We start from the raw sequence: 22,850 nt of genomic DNA, 5'->3' as shown, positions 1-22,850 counted from the left end.
CACTTCAAGAAGGATGTGGATAAATTGGAGAGAGTCCAGCGAAGGGCAACAAAAATGATTAGGGGACTGGAACACATGAGTTATGAGGAGAGGCTGAGGGAGCTGGGATTGTTTAGCCTGCAGAAGAGAAGAATGAGGGGGGATTTGATAGCTGCTTTCAACTACCTGAAAGGGGGTTCCAAAGAGGATGGCTCTAGACTGTTCTCAATGGTAGCAGATGACAGAACGAGGAGTGGTGGTCTCGGGTTGCAGTGGGGGAGGTTTGGATTGGATATTGGGAAAAACTTTTTCACTGGGAGGGTGGTGGAACACTGGAGTGCGTTGCCTAGGGAGGTGGTAGAATCTCCTTCCTTAGGGGTTTTTAAGGTCAGGCTTGACAAAGCCCTGGCTGGGATGATTTAACTGGGAATTGGTCCTGCTTTGAGCAGGGGGTTGGACTAGATGACCTTCTGGGGTCCCTTCCAACCCTGATATTCTATGATTCTATGATTCTAGTACGGCCTAGCAGCCAGAGAGGGGTGGGCTGCTATCCAGGAGTGGGTTAGAGGCCGGGTAGGGGGACTGGGCCCACCCTATTCCACTGGGTCCAAGCCCAGGGCCTAGCAGAGGTAAGAGTATCCATCACTGGATCAGCAGGGATCCTTCTGAAACAATCTGACTCTGTTCCCAGTACCACAACTGGATCAATGTCTGGTTCCCCTGGGCTACTTCCTATTCTGTCTTCTTGCTCCATAGTTCACAGGTCTTCTGGGGTAGTCAGCAGGCTAAGTTCCCAGTGACTCCTTCCCCTTATGGACAGCTGGGTATTTGCCTGGGTCTCGGCGTGCCTAGCCTCTGCGGTCTGGGGTTCCAAGCGGGAGCCTGGAACATATATCCTTTCTCCTCCCAAGTCAGGGCAGACTGAGCTGAGCTGCTCCCTTTTATAATGTGGTTCCAGCTGGATCATGCCCAGCAGGAGAGAGGGGGCGTGGCCTCCTCAGTCCATAGTATGGGGTTAACCACTTCTGGCCCAGTATGGAGCAGGAATACCTTGACACAGCAGTCTTTGTGTAAATTTGAATAAAAACTTCACTGAAGCTTTAACTATTTCCTTTTATATATTTGTGTGACAGATAAAAAAGAAGAGTAATCACTAACCTTATCTCGTGCACTTGGATGACACCAGAGTTGCCCTAAAAACATCTTTTCTTGGAACTATTTGTTTAAGCATTTCACTAGCAGATTAAACCAGAAGAGAACATTGCTGTGGAATATTGTGGGAAAAGTACCTGATGCCTGTACATTGTGTAAATGGGAATGGACAGGGCAGTTGGACCCATCATACATTTCAGAATTTTGAAACATAGCTAATTTTTATTACTACTAAGAAACCTCATGTTAAGAGCAGGGGTCAGACTGGCAGTTTATGGCAGCTCAGTACTTTTTCCTGTGCTTCAAATTTTCTTTCTTTCTTTCTATTTATTTTTCCTCAAGTCCCCAGACCAGGAGCTCATTCAAAAGTGAGCGCGTCATTCCTTGGGGCAGGATATAAGTTTGTCTCTTCATAGTCCCCTCAGTCCACACCAAGTCTATCATTGATGACAGTAGGAGGTTGGCAGAAAGATCAAGGATAGAATTTGACCTTTGTGTAGTAAATAAAGTTTAGTTATTATCATTATGTATTATTTGTTCAATACCTTATTGTCAACATTCAGCATCGCTGTGGAATAATATGCTCATGTTTAAATTCACCACTATTCCTGCAGTTTCCCTTTAGTCCCTATCACCCTTTCTATGTTTCTCTCCTTTCCTGTTTGTGCCTTTCCTCCTTTTCTCTCTATTTCCTTTCCTGCAGAAATTCCTAATTCCAAACCTTCATGAGTTTCATTCCCAACCTCCTCCCTGTCCATTCTCTAAAATGATCAGCAATTAAAATAGTTAATGTTGACGTTTAGAGTGCATCATTAGTACAGCTGATCTACATTTTCTGCACAAATAAAATTCCAATCAGAATAGGTGATTTTGTCAATATCAAAATTTTCTTGCCATAATTGCATATTCTACTGGAGATGCCATGAAGTGTGTGATATTCAGAAACATATTCAAGCTGTAAGTCATTTATCTTTTGGGTTTTTATTGGGGTTTTTAATAGAAAATAAATAAAAAATAATAAAAAATCAAACTTTTGTATGGGAAAAGATTGAGTTCTATTAACATTTCCAATTCTCCAATTATGAGAATCTAAACAAAAAATCTAATTTTGAATCAACATTTCAAAACAAGAAATGTTTATTTGTTACAAAATGTCAATTGAAAATGAAATATGTTCCTCTGAGGCACTGAATCATTTCAGTTTATAGCTACATTTTTCATTTTGACATTTCCAATTCAAAACTTTTCAGAATATTTTGGGTCTTGAAAATTTTCAACATTTCAACTTCCTATTCCAATTTGGAGTGGAAACTAACTTTGAACTTATTAATTATCATTTGTACTACAGTAGCACCTTAGGGTCCGGTTTTCAACGGGAATACCTGGTCAAAAAGGGATCCTGGCTGACCGGGAAGCAGCCGGCATGTCTGGCTCCTAGGCTTAGGAGAGGTCTGGAGGGGGTCCACATGCTGCTACGCCCCGCCACCCGCAGGTGCAGTTCCCATTGGCCTGGTCAGAGCAGGGGATGAACTAGCGCAGCTAGCAGGCTGCTGTTGAGGGGTCGTGGCACACGCCTCACCCGCTGCTGCCGGCCCTCTTCTCCTCCTCACGCTCCTGCTGTGGCTGGGCTCGAACTGTGGTGTGTGCCCTGCGGTGAGCCACGGTCTGTCGCCCCATCGCCGGTACCCAGGAGTTCGAGGTATGTTTGAGGCTGCACCCCCATTCCCCTCACTGCATCACTCCCTGTCCCTCACCCCCATCCCCCCATCCCATCCTGCCCTGCCCCCCACACCTACCCATCCCACCCATCCTCTCCACCCCCATGTCCCTCACCCCCACAGCCCTGCTCCCCATTCTTCTCCATACACTGCTGCACTCCCATTATGTCCCTATACACCCCTGTGCCCCCCACATCCTCATGCACCTGTAGCCTTGTGCCTCACCCTGCTCTTGTCCTTGGCCTCTTTCCCTCCCCGTCCTCTCCCCCCCCCCTCCCCCCGCCACATCTTTTCCCCTCCAGACCACCCTCCTCCCTTCCCTGCTGGGTGTCTATGTGTAGGCAAGTGTGTGCATGCATGCATTGTATGTGTGAAAGAGACTGTGTGTCTTTGTGTAGGGAGGTGCATGCATTGCTGCATGTGTATATAGCTGTGTGAATAAAATTTGCAGCCTAACTCTTTGACTTTTATTCCTTTTGCTGGCTTGTGCACAAAAAATTTGGTGACATAAACTATGTGTGTATTCATTTCATAACAAGTGTTTAAAAGAGAAGGGAACTCTAAAAGAAATGTGTTCTTTCTTAAAAAGTGAATGTTGTTGTCTAGTAATTGCAGAAGAGCCAATGTATCACACATTTCTCCCCACCTTTGTCTAGCTACATTATAAACTCTTTGTTGCAGACTCTCTCTTTTTATGTGTATGTCCAGCACCTACCACCCTGGAGCCCTGATCTTAGTTGGGGTCTCTCGGGACTAAGCAACAATTGTAATAATAAATAATGTAGAAGTATATTGTTAGTGCATGCTAGATATGTACACATGAATACACATGCATATCTGCATGTAGGTGTGGGAGTCAGTTTCTACAGATTTATTTATATAGGTATATGGACAAGTGTGCATTTCTGTGGTTGTGCTCTATGGATTTGTATTCGGGCTTCAGAAGTGGGCCTTTAAAGGACCCATTGCAGCTGTGATAATGTGTGGTCCTAATTCCACACATAAAATTACAATAACTTTAGTGAACAAAAAAACGTGGAGCTGGTTACGAAAAATGGGAGAGGGGAGGGAAAGAATCATGAAAACCTTTGTGAAATTTCATTTTTTTAAATGACCCTTTTTGACTATTTTGCTGCCAGCTCTAGTGTCTTGTAATAAATAAAACCTGAAATCAGCATAATACCTCTGTCAAAACAATAAATATGCCTGTTTGGGCTTTGCAGTGAAAATGAGCACATGAGCGAGGGTGGGTGAGAGCAAGCAATGAAGGGGTGTGTGTGAAATGAGTGGGGATGGGGCCCCAGGAAAGGGCGGCGCAGGGGCGGGGCCTCAGGGAATGAGCGGGACAGTGGGCGGGATAAGGGTGTTCAGATGTCTGGAATTAGAAAGTTGGCAACCCTATAGCACCCAGGAGCCTCAGTCATGGACAAGAAGCCTTTTGTGCTAAGTGCTGTACAAACATAGAACAAACACACGTTACTGAGCTCAATACAGGGGTAACTGGGTGCAATTTAATGGCCTGTGACATACAGGAGGTCAGATTAGATGATCTAATGGTCCTTTCTGGCTTTAAACTCCACAAATCTATGAATCAGAGTAATGTCAAAAATTTCCCACATGAACAAATTCCATTTCCCAAAGAAGGTCTCATTATTAGATTGAAGATAAATTCCCCAGTCGGATTAATGTGGTTAAGGAAGTTCTCATCTCCCCGGATTTGTCTACATGGTGTGTTAGTCTGCACCAGAGGAGTGTACATTCTTGTGCACTAAATGGCCCGTGTGGACCTTGCTGGCATTCACTAAAAGTTCCCTAGTGCACATTAATGTAAAACTATTTGAAATGGGAAATGCTGAGATCTGACTGAATAAAGACTGCAGGATTTGAATTTGGCCCCTTCCAGCTAATTCACAGTTCCATATTCAAAAGGTTTGTAAATTACTTTTTTAGTGGTTACAGCCTTTCTGCGCCGACCAGGAAAAACATGTTAGCACCTTTTTAAGTGTAGAAAGGAGCTAATGTCAGGCCCAGTTCTGAATGGTGCAGAGTGCAAGTGGGAGTTTTAGGATACTAAGCATCTCTCAGGAAAAATGCTGTATTTAGCAGGATTGTGTCCACAGCTTCCAAACGCAGGGTGGACAGTACTTCAGGGTTGAGGGAAACTGGTGGGGCTCATCTATATTCCAAGAAAATGCACAACTGACAAAGCTGGTGATTTTATCCCTATTTCTGGTGCTACAGTTAGCTTGCTGCAAATGAAAACATCAATATGCTGAACAGCAAATAATAGATTTTCAAGCCAGCAATGAAATGAAAAAGATATTCTTGGGTAAGAGCAGTGTCTAGATAAAATGTAAATCCAATCTTTCCATGAAGTGGTTCTGAATAATAAGAAATGCACACAGTCACTAAAAGACATTACCAGAATAACACAGAAATTGAACAAACTGTTATCAGTTGTTCTTCCTTCTTTCAGATAAAGGTAGATGGTTATCCAGAGAATAAATTATACCAGCCTTCCCATTTGTTTACCAGCAAAATCCAAGTTCCCTTTTCACATATTCTCTTACTAATGTTGGCCCCATTTCTGATCTCCTTTACACTGGTGTAAATCAGGAGTAATCCAATGGAGCCAATTGTCCTTATAAATGGGATTTTTAGGTGTAAATATTATCATAGTCTGTCAGCTGTGTGGTCTGGAAGTATAAACACAAAACTGAATAGGGAAATTCTGAGTTCAATTCCCAGTCCTACCACATTCATTATGTTATGCAGCCTATGAATCAGATTCTCTGCTCCTGTCCTGATCCCTTTATGCTATCTGAGTGGTGCAAAAGAATCAGAATCAGGCCAAAGCTGTCAAGTTGAGAATTATCCTCTTGGAGAGGAAGTCTGGTACAAGGCTGATGGAGCTGGCTATTATGCCAGCTGCCCCCTTCAAGCTACTGGCAAGGCGGGGTGGGGATTGTGGGAAAGAGATGTGATGGGGAGTAACGAGGGAGGGTTGGGATGTAGAGCAGAGCTCTGTTACATCAAGTCACAGCTGGTATATAGTTCCTTAGGGACATACGCCTGCTTTTGTAAATCAGAGTAGCCCCAAGGCAAACCTATCGTGTCAGGCCCAGGGCAGCTTGAAAATGAAGAAACTATATCCAGCTCCCTCCTCTCTCCTGTGCTGTTGGATCTTGGTGCAGAGGAGAATGTGGCCCAATGTCTCTGACTCCCCCTCTGTAAAATGGTGATAATGCTTACTTACATAAGTCACTGGGATGAGGACTGAGTAACGTTGTTGTACAGCACCTTAAAGATACAAAGGCCGACATACATAGTCAATGTTGTTAATTATTATTGGTTTCAGAGTAGCAGCCGCGTTAGTCTATATCCGCAAAAAGAAAAGGTGCCACAAGTGCTCCTTTTCTTAATTATTATTGTTTCTGTTTTGATTGAACATTTTGCCAAACACAATACATCCTAAGCCATAATGAACACCTTTCATTTGTTGCTTTGACTGATTTACAATTCCTTATGTGGAGATACTGAAAATAAGATTGAATCTCAGCTGATTTACAAAGAACATTAGTAATCTTGTCTCTCATATGTAAGAACTGGATTTAGGCCATGTTGATACAAGACAATCAGTTTTCTGTGCTTACAGCATGCTGTTGCACAACATAGTAAAAATGAAATGCCCAATCTGATGAAGTTAGGTGTGTTATGATGTTTTCCTCATTACAGATTATAGCATCAGGAAAACCTCACAGCGAAAGACTCTTTGGTGTTTTTAAATATCCTGGTGGTACCATGCCTATGGCTATATAGCTTTCAGTGTAGTGGGGGAAAAGGAGAGGTTTAGGGTAAGCAATATTTTAAAATGAGTATGTTTTTCACTTTCATGAAATGGTTGGTATAGTTTGTATTTGCATGCACCTAGTTTCCTGGCACATTATATAAAAATTAGTAAATGAAATTAATACAAGCTTTTTATTCTTACTCCAAAATAAAGGATTTTTGAAGTAGTCTAATATTTTTTTTTGCACGTGCCTGCATTTGGTGTGTATATGTAAGTTTATTTTTGCTGCACTTTCCTTTGGTATCTGACAGACCACTCCAGGTAATATTAGTATAATAAAGCATTAGAAACTTGAAACTAAAATGTTTGTTTTCTAAAATGTTTTCCTTCAAAGGGCCCCCAACATGCTTGCATTACTCACTTAAAGAGTCCCAGTGAAGTCAGTGGAACTACTTTTGTGAGTAAAATAAATAGGATTTCTAGTGGTGTACATTTTTTGTTATTTTAGGGTTGCTTGTGACTGCTGACATTATTTAGTTATTTTAGGGGTGCTGTTTGTTTTTCAATGGCAAAATTAGGCAATGAAACTTTTTTTTGAGAGAGAGAGAGAACTAGAGAGAGAGAAAGTGGCGGAAAGATTTACATTGACTTAAAAAATAAATAAGGAATTAAAGATTTTTCTAAAGATCTTCATGAAACCTTTCCTCCATATACATATAACTAATAGGAATGTTTTGCGGTGTACTGTTTTATGAAGCAATAAAGTACTAATTTCCCTTGCAACTGTACAGATGTTGGGCTTGATTCATCTAGATTCTGCCAGCACAGACCATGGCACAGAGTTGCCAGGCATGGAGAATCTGCCCGGCGGAGGGGACCACAGCATACAAGCTGCCCATAACCCCTGCCCTGCCAGCCAGCACTATCCCAAATGTGGTCAGCACACGCCCAAGAGGAAACATTGCCAGGGCACCTGGAGGATGCATTTATTCAATGCTTCCAGCAGCCTTCCCCAACAATTTGAAGCGGCACTGTGCTTGTAGAGCCTCCTCTGTTTGCTTCCCCACAGCCTTCCACAGTGCAATGTAGAAGGGGTGAATAATGTCCGTTTCTATTTTATGTGTTCAAATGTTATCCGTTTATAACGGAAAATGAGAGCAACACAATTCATGCCCTCTATTGCTCTCTTTGGAAGGCGGAAGAGCTTAAAGACAAATCTTTCCAGGTGGATTCAACTGTGAGTATGTTTACATATCTGTGCCTCTGACAAATATATCAGCATTTAATCTATACCTAGTGCAGATATTTGTGTATTTTAGTTACTACCTTGTGTCTTGTTTGGGCTGTCCAGTCCAGAGCAAGCTTCTTGGAGATTTTTTTTCTAGACATAACAAAAATCAGTATAAGATCTGTGGTTTACATTATGGACTTCATATACAGAAGTTTTATGAGTCATAAAAAATCTCCAGATAAGCATCTTAACCAGAATGTATGACTGGGAAATATTATGCAATGAAGCCTGTATGCCCTCAGAGATGACAGGGTATTGATGAGCATTTTACAATGTTAAATTATTAATATGAAGCAAAATTGGTGTTTTAAGCAGAGATTATCTAGAATTGGTCCAACATACAACAGCACCTTCTCCTAAGAGACCTGCTCAACTGTTTAGGATGTCAGTGCCTATAAGGCCTGCAGTGTATATATACACACACAAATGTATGCATAAAAGATCCTGAAATTTGCTTATTTCTTTGTATTGTTTTAAGTTTTGACATTAAATACAAGACAATAGTTAAACATAAAAAACTTTAAGTTTTTTATTTTATTTGCATGTAAGGTAACTTGCAAACAGGTCAATTTTCTGGCTATTTGTGACTATGCATTAAAATTCTGCTTTTATTGTATTTATGTATTCCATACACTCTATAGAAATAAACATTGGCAAGAGTTTACATTTAAAGAGGTTTAGAAACAATAACATCATTTCTGATATCAAATATATGTAATGTAATCTTTTATGGGCTCCCCTTCAGTTTTTCAAGTACAATTTTCAGCCATTGATAAAAGATACACCTCCTCTAAATTATGCTTCTACCCTAAAAAGTCACTTGGTAAAAATGACCTTGTGGGGCTCCAAATTCATTATCTCACTGATTTTCCTATCCAGTGAACTCAGTTGCAAGTACATTTCTAACTGCCAGCTGCACAAACTCATCCAGAGCTCTGACAGTCACACTGGATTCCTTCCATCTTATGCATCACAGCCAGTAATAAATATTCTGTATGCCAAATTATGCCCTCAGAGGCACCTGTGCAATCCCATTTCCAACCCTGGATTTGCACAGGTGTTGCTAGAAGCATAATCTCCAATCAATGGGGTTACACAGATGTAGCTGAGGGAATCATTTGGCCTACAGACTCACTAGTATTGGTGAGGATACATAAGGTAGAAGGAACCCATCTTGACTTTCAGAGCACAGGGCAAATTTCAGAAGCTGGCAATTGCAAAAAAACCATCCTTTTACTTGCAAGCAGCAATTTTGACATGGACATAATGAATGTGGAACCTCATAATTCTAATTTCATAAAGTCCCTTTTTGGGTCCAAATGGTTTTATGATTTACAGAACGCCAAAAGCAAGAGTTAATTTGAAAAATTCTGAATAGGGTTTTGGATTACAATCAGACAATAAAAGTTTATTCGATTGATGTAGACTTGAAACTTGATATCCTAGTTAAGAGTTTGGTGAGGATGGAGTTTCTTTGGATTCAGACCGAATTGGAATTATCTATCAAATTATTCCTCTGTTTCAGTTTAGTTCAGTTAATCTCTTACTCTTGATGAATCCAGTTATTTTTCTAACTCACTTCTAGGCTCCTACATATTTTTACTCTCAAAACAATAGTTTTGTGAAAAGCAAACCATCAGGCAATCTGGAGGTGAAAGGCTCTGTAGTCCTTTATTCATCCTCTCAGACATCCACTTGCACAATATATTTAAAGTCACATGTAACCAGGCAGTACCCTACTCAGGGTATGTCTTGACTCGGAAAAAGGTCTGATCTTTGTGTTAGCTGACATGTGGTAACTAACAAGAAGTAATATCTTAGTGAAGACAAGGAAGTTTGTAGTTTTCACATAAATTGCCAGGTTGAGGTAAAGACACTGCAGGAGCTTTACTTTCTAATTCATGTTAAAAACACAGTTGCCTTGTCTTCTATAGGATTTTACCTAGTGTTAGTTACCATGTGTTAGCTAACACCAGGTAAGAAAATACTTTTTTTCCCTAGTGAAAACCAGACCCAAGCAGCTGACGAAGCTTATGTTTATTCCAGATAAGACCCATAAAGAATGTGTTTGTGATATACTCTCCGACCTCACCTCTCTGTTACCAAACAAGTCCTTGTATCCCTTATCTTAAAACAAACCTTCCTTGACCCTATAACTGTATCACCCCATTTTCCTCCTCCTGTTTGAATCTAAACTTTGAGTTAAACCATCTCCCACAACTTTCAGGGTGTCAACATCTGCAGTTGTCCCCGTACACTACAGATACACGCTCCAGTTTCACACCTGACAACTTCTACAAAGCAACTTTGGGAAAAAATCTATGGTACACTGAAAGTTTGGGGCCAGAAGGAACTATATTAAATTTAACATTAAAATAAACAACAGATGAAAGAGTGCCCTGATTATATTATTCATTTTAATATTTAATTAAATAAAAATGCATTTTTTCAATTTACTTAAAGCTGACACAGAATTTTCAGATCCATGTAATAATTCTACAAAAGAATGTCCAGTGGCACCAGTTCAGATATTTTTTGATTGGGGCAAATTCCCATCCTCGCCTCACATTCAGGGCCAGATTAAGATAATGAGGGGTCTAAAGCTAATGGGAGGAAGGGCCTAAGTATGAATTACATATTGGAAAAAACATGAAGTAATCAAACATTTATCTACATACATATTTACATATTACTTATTTATGTAAAATTAACAAGTTTATTCTACTCTCACTACACTCAGTTCTTCAAACAAACAATTTTCTCCCCCAAGCTTTAGCTGTGGCAAAGTCATGAATGATGTCATCATAATTCAAAGATCTGACGATTTCATTCTCAAAGCTCAAGAGGGACAAAGTACTGAGATGCTCTTGAGTCGTGGTGGATCGGAGGACATTTTTGCCGCTTGTTAGAAGAGAGAAGGAACATTCTCCACTCCAGTTAGTGATCATTAGCGACAAATACACCCGTAAAGCAGTTTCAACATTTGGGAAAGATTCTATCACATTGGATTCAGTGATAACTCGGTACATCCGAATAGATTTGCTTTCATCATCTTTTCTCTCTATATCTGAGAGTGATGTGAATTCAACACATTGAAGAAATTCTTTAGTAAAATCTACTGGGAGATCGTCTGGGTACTTCTGACATAGATGTTTGATACCTTCACTGACTTCAGAACTTGAAATGTTAGGTGACAAAGTTGTCAGTACACAAAAGGTTTTGTCAATATTTTTGTAAGCCTCGATCCGATGTTCTAATGAACTCTTCAATTTGTCGATGATTGTGATGAAGGTATTAACTCTGAAGGCCTCCTTGTTACTGAATGAGTGGGCAGCTGCATTGTAGCATGTCTTCTGTCTTTTGTGGTGTTTGGCTGACTTATACTTATGGTTAGCAGTCCTTGCAGCCCCCTAAATTTCACACTCATCAAAACTATCCCGCATTTGTTGAAGAACACTTCCAAGACTCCTCATTAGGTTTACAGCAGTGGAAAGGTCAATCTGGACACTTTGCAAGCTTAGACTGCACCTGCTGAATGGCTGAAGTATATCATTCCAGACCTCACACAAAATACCAGTTTCCAAACTGCACATTGCATCACTCAGGATCTTTGCATCTTTTCTTGTTGCTGATTTTTGAGATTCATCATCCTTGATGCTCTCTAGTGCTTCAAGGATGTTGGGGTACCCCAGAACAACTGCATTCACAGCTCCAACACTGGCACTCCACCGTGTCCCTGAGAGTGACGTGGAAACTGGGCATCCCTTTGGCAGTGACTCTCTAAGAATCATCCAACGACTGGTTGATGCAGAGAAAAGATTGTACAATTCTTGGACAAATGCAAAAAAAGAAACTGCTTCAACACAACAGACCACGGAAGATTGGTCAACAAGGTTGAGTGAGTGCGCAGCACATGGAACGTAATCAACCAAAGCATTGCGCTCTGTTATCTTTGCCTGCATCCCTGAGTATTTGCCACTCAAATTACTTGCATTGTTATAGTTTTGGTCACGACATCCCCTTTTCCATGAGGAAATCGAGTAGGCATGAGGCAAGTTTCTCTCCTGTGTGGCTGGTGATGTTTATGAAGGTCACGAAATGCTCAACTGGTCCGCTGGGTAGCACATAATGCAAGATGACAGTCAGCTGATCTACATGTGACACATCCGGTCTTGAGTCGATGGACACTGAAATATATCCCATATCTCTGATCTCATCTACAATGGCTGATAGTATCTTCTTTGCCAACAGTGCAATTAATTCATCACAAATAGTCTTTGATAGATATGATGTATGGCCTTTTCCATGATTTATGTGTTCACTGATGTGCTGAGCTAAGAAAGGGTCAAACTTAGCGATTAGCTCTAGAACACCATGGTAATTGCCATTGTGTTTCAATCCAACAATCTCATCTGAGCCATGAAATGGCAGACCGCGCTCAGCAAGAAAAACTATGGCTTCAACTACATGTCTGAGAACATTCTTCCAATAAGCACGAGCTTCCAAAAACTGGTTTTCCATGTGGGTATCAATTCTACCGCTAACTTTCTTTAGGGCATGCTAACTGACAATGTATGCTGCTCACTCATTGCATAATTGGTAATGTATGCAGTATTGTTCTTCCAATCATTGAAGCCTTCGCAAAACATTCCCCACTTTTTGGTATCAGAAAACAGGGAGCAATAAAATGTACATTTTCTTCTTAGAAGGTGAATAGATGAGCCATTCTCGCTTGCCAATCTGTTTGTTAGGCTTCATGTATTCAAATATTGATTTGCTCAGATAATGATTCTGATTGATGTACTCTCGCTTCGGCAATGAAAAGTCAGCATCTAGATTCTGGCATTTCTGTGGGCCCTTCTCAGTCCAATATGCAGTGAGATCTTGAGAAGACCTGAGTCATTGGAGATGGGTATTTTTGTATTACTATCACTGGGAAAGTCGTCAGAGGAGTGCAGTGAGACTGCAGCTAGAGAAGTCACAGGAGGCTGCTCCTTTTCATCAGGTGCCGGCGCAGCAGGTTCACTTGGGCTGGTTCGCTTGGACTTCCTCAGCACCAGATTTAGCAGGAGGAAGAAATGTTAGGAGAGGAGTACCTTTCAGCACTACATCTTGTCTTTGCCGTCTTTCTTTTTTCTCCTTCAATTTCTACCATCCTGCTTTCTTTGACATGGTTTCTGTTGTCCAGTGTAGGCCGCCTGTGTACAAAGTTCAGTATTGCTTGGGCCCACAAACACTTCCTTAGCCTATAAAGACAAAATCACAACCACCATCAATTGAATTCACAATCTTGATGGATTAATTTGTACAAAGCAATATCTAATGAGACAAAAAATTTCCGCTGGCCCCACTACCATCACTCAGCTGTTACTTCAATATGGAATGGAAGACCTACAGTAGAGCCTAAAAATAGGAGGGCCTAAGGCTATAGCCTTATTAGCCTATGGGTTAATCTGGCCCTGCTCACACTCCCTCTGGCAGTGACCCCATTCTGGTCTCCATTCATCTCCCCCACTCCTCCCACAGAAATCCCAGGTCTCCCTCAAGCAGGGAGTCTCCCCTCTCTTACCCACTCAGTGCATGAGCCAGTGCCACCAGAAATCGAATTCTCAGCAGACTCCCCTGCACTCCATAGTACAGGAGCAGAGTCCTTGTGTGGCAGGTCGCAACACCATTTGGCCTGACCACCCCTTCATCTGGATGGAGGGGACTCTGGGCCAAATTTCAGTGATCTTGTGACCCCCTGTCCCATGTTGCAACACCACTCACGGAAATCTGGCCCAGCTGCCTGTCTGCCTGTACAGAGGGGCAGACAGGTAAAATTTCAGTGACGTTGTGATCACGTAGCCAGCAGCAGCCGACCTGATTTAATATGGGACCAATGCTTAAGAATGGTCAGACTATCCCCTCACCAAGCTCTGCAGCCAATGAAACATTGACCAGATGCAAAAACTTTGCAGAGTGGTGGTGGTGGTGGTGAATATGCACAAAATGCAGGGAGCCTGTCATCAAATTTTATCTAGCATACCACACTGCGCTTTTGGTATCAGAACAACTGTTGACTCATACCTCCCACGGTTGTAGAAACCCAGCTCTATTTCTTCAACAGCAGACATGACATATCTGTGAGTCAAACTTAATTCTTATTTTGGCAGATATCCCATTAGAAGAGCAGTACATAGGGGCAGGGCCGGATTAACTCTCCTGTGGCCCAGGGCTATTAGATTTTGTGGGGCCCCTGTAGACAAGTCTCTTTCCTGAGAAGGAGTTTGGTGCAGGAGTGGATTCTGCCCTGTGGCAGGGGGTTGGGGTGCAGGAGTGGGTGGAAGGTGCAGGCTCCGGCCAAGAGGCACTTAACCACAGGTGGCTCGTGGCCGGCAGCGCAGCAGAGCTCAGGCAGGCTGCCTGCATGCCATGGCCCCACGCCGCTCCCGGAAGTGGCTGGCTGCTAGCATGTCTCTGCAGCCCCTGGTGGGGAGGAGGGCAGCGTGTCTCCGTGTGCTGTGTACGCCTGTGAGCGCCACCCCATAGCTCCCATTGGCCAGGAACTGGCCAATGGGAGCTGCGGGGACAGTGCTTGGGGCAGGGGCAGCATGCGGAGCTGCCTCCCTGCGCCCCACCAGGGGCCACAGAGACGTGATAGCAGCTGGCCACTTCCGGGAGCAGCGTGGGGCCACGGCATGCAGGCAGCCTGCCCGAGCGCCCCTCTGCACTGCGGGACTTTTAGCGACCCGGAGTTAGAGATCACTGCCTGTGATTTATTTTTGTGGGGGCCCCCTTGAGCAGATGCACTGGGCTGCAGCCCCTAAAGTCCCTGCCTTAATCTGGCCCTGCATAGGGGGGTCTGCTTCTCCACATAGATCACTATGGTAGTGGTTTTTTAGTCTCAGGTGCACTCCTGAGGGCAGACCCAGCCCCTTATTCATTCTACAGAGACCTTTTCCTGTGCAGCAACAGATCTCTGAAATCTGCAAGACACTCACTTTCTTGCCTGTCGCGATTAGTCATCAGCCTTGTTTTTCAAACTTCATCATCTCTCCAGCACCACCCTCCAAAAAAAAAAAATCAGACAGAAGATCAACATTAAGAAGCCCGCAAGAGCAGTATATCTGCTTAGAATTAAAAGACCAGTTTGAAAGATTTTTAAATGTTGTCAAAATACACCAAAGGCACTCAAAAAAAAAAAAAAAAGAGAGAGGAGGGGTTATGTGGAAGCCTTTATAGTATTTATATTCATCTTTACAAAGGAGACAAACTCAGACAAGAAAAATGTTTCAACCAGAATAGTCTTCTTTAGGTTGCAATGACAGTGGTAAAAAGAAGGAAGTAATCTGGCCTATTTTTTCCCTCCACTAGTGATAGTAGTAAAACTTTTTCTTGTCTTATTTTGGAGTGTTATTGCTATTTGACTACATTAAAAGTTCTGGTAGCTAAAGGCCTGATCCTGCGATGTTTTCTAGATGGCACCCCAGTCATGAAAGGCCCTATATTTTTGTTTGGCTTCTTAATCACATTTAGAACTAATTGGAAATTTTCCATTGAAACAGATTTCCATCAGAATTAAATCAAAAACTTTCATAGGAACATGCCAATTTCATCAAAACTTTATTTCATTTTGATAAGGTCAAAATGTTCTGTTTTGACTTTATCATTTCAACTTTTATGTTCTTATAAATTACAATACATGTTATAATTATATGGTATAGCATAAAAGTCAAAATAATAAAGTTGAAATGAAAAAGTTGAACCTTAGCAAAATGAGATGTTTTGATAAGGTCGAAAAAATATTTCACAAAATTTCTGAGATTTCAACTTTTCACTCTGATTCAGAATATCACCAAATCTCAGAATTTCCCACAGAATGGAAATTCCATTTTTCGACCATCTCTACTCACGTTATTTATTTAAATTTAAAATAACAAAAAGAACATAAGACCAGACGTAAGAATGGCTATATTGTGTCAGACCTATGGTCCATCTAGCCCAGGATCCTGTCTCCAACAGTGGCCAGTACCAGAGTTTCACAGGGAGTGTACAGAACAGGGCAGTTGGAGTGATCCACCTCTGTCTTCTGGTAGTTAGAGATTTAGTATCAACCCAAGCAAGAGGTTACATCCCTGATCTTGGCTAACAGCCATTGATGGTCCTATCCTCCATGAACTTATCCAGTTCTTTTTCGGAACCCAGTTATACTTTTGGACTTTACAATATCCCACAGCAATGAGTTCCAAAGGTTAATTGTGTGCTGCATGAAAAAGTATTTCTTCGTTTGTATTAAATCTGCTGCCTCTTAATTGCATCATGTGGCCCCTGGTTTTTATATTGTGGGAAAAGTTAAATAACACGTCACTAACCATTTTTTCCACACTATTCATGATTTTATAACCTTCTGTCATAACCCCCCTTACTCGTCTCTTTTCTAAGCTTAACAGCCTCAATCTTTGTAGTCTCTCTTGATCATCTTTGTTGCCCTTCTTGCAACTTTCCAGTTCCACTGTATCTTTTTTTGAGATGAGGTGACCAAAACTGGACACCATATTCAAGGTATGGGAACACATGGATTTATACAGTCGCATTTTGGTATTTTCTGTCTTAGTTTCTATCCCTTTCCTGATAGTTTCTAACATTCTGTTAGCCTTTTTGACACTTCTCCAAGGTTCTAGGCACCGTGACATCACTAATAATAAAATCCCAGCAGCCAGGAGTCATTTCACAGGAACTCAGCCAGCCAGACATCTACAGAGACTCCTTTCCACCCCTTCATCATTGTGGGACGCATACCCTCACCCTCTCCAAAACCCCTATCAAACAGATGACATTTGCAGTGTGCCCATATGGACACGGAATTCAATCTACTTCAGACCAGGTGGGGAGAAACCAGAGTCGTGAAGCCTTCACAGAGAATGCCCAGCAACCCTCTCTCCCTCTTTTATAATGAAGGGAATTCTACTCAGGCTCCTCTGATGACCACAGTGGTGGCAGTATTACATAGGGAAATAGGCAATCCCTCAGGTAGGCCAGGCTTTGAAGAGTCTGCTCCCCCTTGTTAGGAAGATCTATTTTAATATATTACTATAAGTCATAATATGTTATGATAGGCTGACTCATACCATTCACATTTTCCTTTTTACCTCATACAACCCAGATGATAAACAATAACCATTATTATGGGTTAGACTGGGTCATTAGGCACCGTCATGGGGAGGACTGGGACGCATTGTGCCTCAGAGACAACATTTCTCACATGGCCCCTTTTTGTTATGGGGGCAGTAATTTGCAAGACTCCTTTTCCCATCCTGTGCTCTCTCTTCCCTCCACTCTCTGCATCTGGACAGTGCTTGGGGAGGTATAGGGTGGAGAGCTATGTTTCTGCCTCTTTCCCACCCTTCCTACTTTTTCCCTCCAGGGAGTATCTGGTGCTTAGACCTTCCTATCTCCCCAGCATCTGGAGCTAACATGTAGATAGCCTTACAGCACCATGAAATTGAAAGGCGGCGGGGGGGTGGGGAGAAACTTGCTCCTCTTAAACATGTTTTAAGTACCATCTATGCACCCTGATTTGTTAAGGGTGGATTTAAATCACCATGTGACACAGTGCCCTATTTAATCTGGTTTACTACTAGCCCGGGGGAAAAAAGGCTAATTATTGGCATTATGGTCTAGTCGAAATTAGGAAGTGAAAATAAATGATTCATGACAGGCAAAGTACTGTTTTTATGCAATTAGATTGTTTAACGTATGCTATATTTTTCATGATTTAAAAAAAATGATCACAGGTGTGAGTAATGCCAGAGGTGGCCATGGGTCAATTTGTGCCTGTAAATGTCACAGCCACCAGATTTTGAAGTCCGAAACATCCACACATCTCAAATAGGTGTCATTGATCTTAACTGATCAAAAGCAAAACCGTTGACTGTTTCTCCAGCTATTGGCAGATAGAGAACCATGAGTAAAGAGGTGATGCCTTGACTGTGGGGGAGGTTCGGAGGAAGAGAATAAGAGAAAGAAGGGATAAAATAGACACTATGGAAACCCGAGAATGAGAAATCAGCACTTTATCTTTAAACTGATTTCTTTGCCTTGCAAAAAAGTAACTAGCTGCATGCTTTTGAAAAGCTTGTAGTGTTAAAGCGCCATCTTCAGTTACTTGGAAGCACAGAGAGCAGATGCCCGGAGGATGCACCTCAGTCCCTAGGACATGAGCTCACCCAGCCTGACTGCACTAGGCAATGGGAAATAATCGCACCAGATTCACATCCACTATCCCACACTCTCTAGCAAAACAAATTGCTATGCTTTCTAATAGCCAGCCCAGGAGGAGATGGTGAAAGCATTAATACAACCCATCTTAAATGACCCATGCAAGTCATTTTTCATATATGTATATTAAGATTAAGCTCCCAGCCCAGCCTCTTCCAATTCCACACCTCCCCCACTAAAACGGTGCGAAGGGCGGGTGGCGCATGGGGGGGACTTCAATAAAGGCAGAGGGGAGGAGCCAGTGGGAGGAGCCCGAGTTACACCATTGGCTGGCTGGGGGAGTGATGTCACTCATATGAAACCCTGATAACTAGTTCGGAGGGGACCCGGCCGCAACTTTTGCAGAAGGGGGCGTGTGATCTAGTGAGAGCTCGGGGTCCGGGCGGCTGCCGGTGCTGCTGCCGCCGCCGCCGGGGGGAGGGGAAAGAGCCGAGCCGCAGAGCGTCCCAGTCCTGCGGGTGCCTGGTGCAAGGGGAGCAGAGACGGCCGTGTGCGAGCGGGGAAGGAAAGGCGCAGGAGGGACCTTGCAACTCGCACGCGGGGCTTCGCCTTGTGACTCCCGAGGGCTCGTGTGGCGGGGCAGAGAAAGGGCTGGCACACACAAAGAAATCGCTCCAAGCCCGGCATGGTGCAGCAAGCAGAAAGTACAGAGACTGAAAGCAATCTGCCCAGGGAGGCGATGGACACCGAAGAGGGCGAGTTTATGGCATGCAGCCCGGTCGCTTTGGATGAGAGCGACCCGGACTGGTGCAAAACGGCTTCAGGGCACATTAAGAGACCGATGAATGCGTTCATGGTGTGGTCTAAAATCGAGAGGAGAAAAATCATGGAGCAGTCTCCGGACATGCACAACGCGGAGATCTCCAAGCGCCTGGGCAAGCGGTGGAAAATGCTGAAGGACAGCGAGAAGATCCCCTTCATCCGGGAGGCGGAGAGACTGAGGCTCAAACACATGGCCGATTACCCCGACTACAAATACAGACCCAGGAAAAAGCCCAAAATGGACCCATCAGCCAAGCCCAGTGCCAGCCAGAGCCCGGAGAAAAACGCACCCACCAGCAGCAGCAGCAAAAGCGCCAAGAGCTCCAGTAAGAAATGTAGCAAGCTGAAGTCCTCCTCCTCCTCCTCTCCCGCCAAGCCCGGGGCTAAAGCCACCCACCCCGGGGACTACGCCGGGGAGGACTATGTCTACGGCACCCTGAAAGTGAGCAGCAAAACCGTCAAGTGCGTCTTCATGGACGAGGAGGAGGAGGAGGAGGAGGAGGAGGACGAGCTGCAGCTCAGGATCAAGCAAGAGGCGGAGGAGGAGGAGGACGAGGAAGACGAGCAGCAGCAGCAGAGGCGATATAATGTAGCCAAAGTCCCGGCCAGTCCCACCTTGAGCTCCTCGGCAGAGTCCACCGAGGGGGCCAGCCTGTACGAAGAGGTGAGGGGCGGCGCCGCCTCGCACGGCAGCAGCGGCAGCAACAGACTGTACTACAACTTCAAGAACATCACCAAGCAGAACACCCAGCAGCAGCCCAGCCTGTCCCCGGCGTCGTCCAGGTCCATCTCCACCTCCTCCTCCAGCAGCGAAGAGACGGACGACCTGATGTTCGACCTGAGCTTGAATTTCTCCCAGCACCCTCACGCCGCCCCGGAGCTGGGGGTGAGCTCCGCTTCGGGGAACCTGTCTCTGTCCCTGGTGGATAAAGATTTGGATTCGTTCAGCGAGGGCAGCTTGGGCTCTCACTTCGAGTTCCCCGATTACTGCACCCCGGAGCTGAGCGAAATGATCGCAGGGGACTGGCTGGAAGCGAACTTTTCCGACTTGGTCTTCACTTACTGAGCCGCGGGAAGGCGTGTCGCTGGTGAGAACAACCGAGCAGAGAAATCGGAGAGGAAAGATGATGCTGGTGATGATGTGATGGAAGTGGGGGAGTAAAAAAATGAAATAATAAAATGTCTTCTTTTCTTTTTCTTTTTTTCTATTTTTTTTTTGTAAGTCTCAAAGTTAGTTCCAAACCGAGCCCGGAGTTATGATTTTTTTTTTAATTTGGTGATCGCAACAACAACAAAAAGGCATGGGGGACTGGGGGAAAAATGATTCAGAAGTCGATATTCGAAGCTTGTCGGTCTGTGATTGAAGTCTGGAAGATGGTCTGCAAAGAAGTCTTTTGGCAGCACAACTGTTACTCAAGGGGGTTGTGGATTTTTTTTTCCCGCGAGAGATCTTAAAAGAACTGTTCTGATTTGATTTTTTTTTTTCTGAAAGGGACCATTGCAACTTTTTTTGGAGGGAGAAAACTGATGTCTTCTATGCATCCGATTCTTAACAAAGCTGCAGGGAGCTTGAAAAAATGCAGACTGTACAAACGCTTACAAAAAGAAAAAAAAAACTGTGAACTGACTTAAGATCAGAGTTTACTTTTCAGATCAAATTGTCTATGGTTTTACAAATGTGATTTCTACTTGCCAACTTTTTTTTTGTAACTTGTTCCCTTATACCTCCTTGATTGAATACCAGACAGCCTAGACCTCAGTACAAAAAGGTATTGAAACATTTTTGATACATAACAGACCTCAGTCTTTTTTAAAAATTAATATATTTTCAGGCGTATTTTTGTACAGTGAAAAGGGAACATTCTTGCTGTGTTTTTTCAGTAAGACTTTTCAGGCACTTCTTCCCTTTTATTTTTTTTCTTTTCTGTTTTTAGCATGCAAGTTTGTTGGTACGTTACGTCCTGGTTTTAAAAGGATTAACATTTTAAAAATAATCCTTGCATCTAAAGGCCTTGTGGTTTAAAACAAAAAAAGAAACTTTTTTGTACAGCTATAGTTCAGATTTGTTCAATATTTGTAGGTAAAGATTTATTGAAAATGGTGATATAGACCTCAGAGCTGTTATCTTAGTTTAAAAGATTGTATATGTACTGTACTATAGTAGGACTTTATGTATCTCATACGCTGTGATATGTGGATGGGGCCCCAGATGGAAGGTATGAAACTGGATTCTCGATTTTTAGCAAAAAAAGGCACATAGTTAAAAAAAGTTTCTCATTTTGTGCAATATAATCTAAAGTACAGACCATCTGCATATTTTGTAGCAAATGATGGCAAAAGCAGACTTGTGCACTGTCAACATCATTGCCTTTTTTTTATGCTGAAAGTCTGTATCTTGACAATTTTAATAAATCAGCTGGAACTGATAGAAACTCGAATCGCTATTAGTGTCTGTAGAAGTAACGCTGGCGATGCCCTGTGCCCACGCCCCACCCGCGGAGCTGTAGGCGGCTGTGTCTGCATGTAGCCAGGGGGGAGAACGTTAAGACAGCTTTTTATTCCACAAACGTGTAAAATCGCTGATTTTACCCCGCTCCCCCAGCCAGCTTTCCGCGGCCACCTACCCTAGAAGGGGAGACCCCGGGGGTGGCTGGCCCTCAGGAGCCCATAGAAAGATGGCGGGGAGCATCCCGGAGAACGTGATTCCAGGCACGCTTGAGTGTTAGCTTCTCTGCCCGTTTACCTGCCTTCTGTCGTTGCTGCATCTCCCCTCGGCGAAGGGCTGGGGGGGGGGGGCGCATCCCAGCTGAGTGTGGCTAGCGGAGGGGCCCTTTGCCGAGGGGGGATTCTAGCCCTCTCCCCATCTCCGGGGCGGCGGGGTAAGGACACCTTTCAGGCTGCGATCCGTGCGCGTAGGAGGCGGGGATGGCTCTGGCCTCGCTCCCCCAAGTGGCAGGGCTCGGCTCTCCGGAGGGCAGCGTCGGGGGCCGGTGCTAGCTCGCTCCCTGCTCGGCCTGGGGGAGTCTCCCTCAGGCTCTCGGGGAGGGGGCTGCGCTGGCTCCCGGGGTCCCTTCCACGTGGGCTGGGCTGTGCGGCGCGGCGGGCCAGGCTGGCAGTGCGCGGAGGGGGTGTGTCCGGCCATGTGCGGCCAGCGAAGGCTGTGCGGCGGCAGGCGCGCTGGTTATTTTTAGCAGCTTCTCTCCTACCCCCCACTCCCCCTCCCCCAGCCCCGCCAGTCTTAAACGGGGGAACCGGGCGAAGGAGTCGGGGTGCAGCGGCGGGGAGGGACCGGAGAGCGGCTGGCTCCCCCTGGGCGGGGCGCGCGAGCCTCCCCGCCTTTTTCCGCCCCCCACGCCGGCCGGGGCAGCACGGTGCTGGGCTGGCGGCTGCTTCCCGCCTCCCCGTGCATCCCTTCCGCAGGGGCAGGCGAGGCGGGTCGCAGGGAGGCAGCAGCGGCCGGGTGCGGGGCTTCCAAACCGGGGAGGCCGGCCGCAGCCGGGGGATCCTGCTCAAGAAGGGGCGGGCTGAGGCCTCCAGTTTGCCGCAGGGGCGGAGGTGCAGCCAGCTTTGATCTCTGCCCTGTCCCTTCTGTGCAGGGCTTCCCTCCCCGCCCGAGCCGGGCGCGCACAGGCGCTGCTGGCCCCCAGCTCGCGGAGCCGGAGCGATCTGCCCCCAGCCAGCTCTGCCTCTGCCGCCCTTCCCTTTGAGCGGCCTGGGCGGGCTCGTAGCTACCGATGCCCTGCCCAGAGCGTGCTGCCGCCCTCCTCGGCAGTGGCACGGCGCTAACCTCCGCCCCGCCGGCAGCTGGAGAACCCAGGGGATCCCTGCTCCAATTCCCTCTTCTTTGCAGTTGCCTTTGCCTGTCTGAGAGCTGGGGCGTGGGAAGGGCGGATGTGAG

The 22,850-nt window shown here is 44.7% G+C and overlaps 1 protein-coding gene across 1 annotated transcript; it reads left to right on the top strand.

The window, feature by feature from the left end:
• Positions 1–18,518: 18,518 nt before the first annotated feature.
• On the top strand, positions 18,519–20,788 carry SOX11 (SRY-box transcription factor 11). The gene has a single exon (XM_084622953.1). The coding sequence runs from the start codon at positions 18,816–18,818 to the stop codon at positions 20,016–20,018; it is 1,203 nt and encodes a 400-aa protein (XP_084479079.1). The 5' UTR covers positions 18,519–18,815; the 3' UTR covers positions 20,019–20,788.
• The last annotated feature ends 2,062 nt before the right edge of the window (positions 20,789–22,850 follow it).

The sequence above is a fragment of the Lepidochelys olivacea genome, assembly GCF_965140295.1.
Source record: "Lepidochelys olivacea isolate rLepOli2 genome assembly, chromosome: 3".
NCBI classification, from domain to species: domain Eukaryota; kingdom Metazoa; phylum Chordata; order Testudines; family Cheloniidae; genus Lepidochelys; species Lepidochelys olivacea.
Note: the sequence above shows the minus strand (reverse complement) of the source record. Positions and strands in the feature narration are given on the sequence as shown.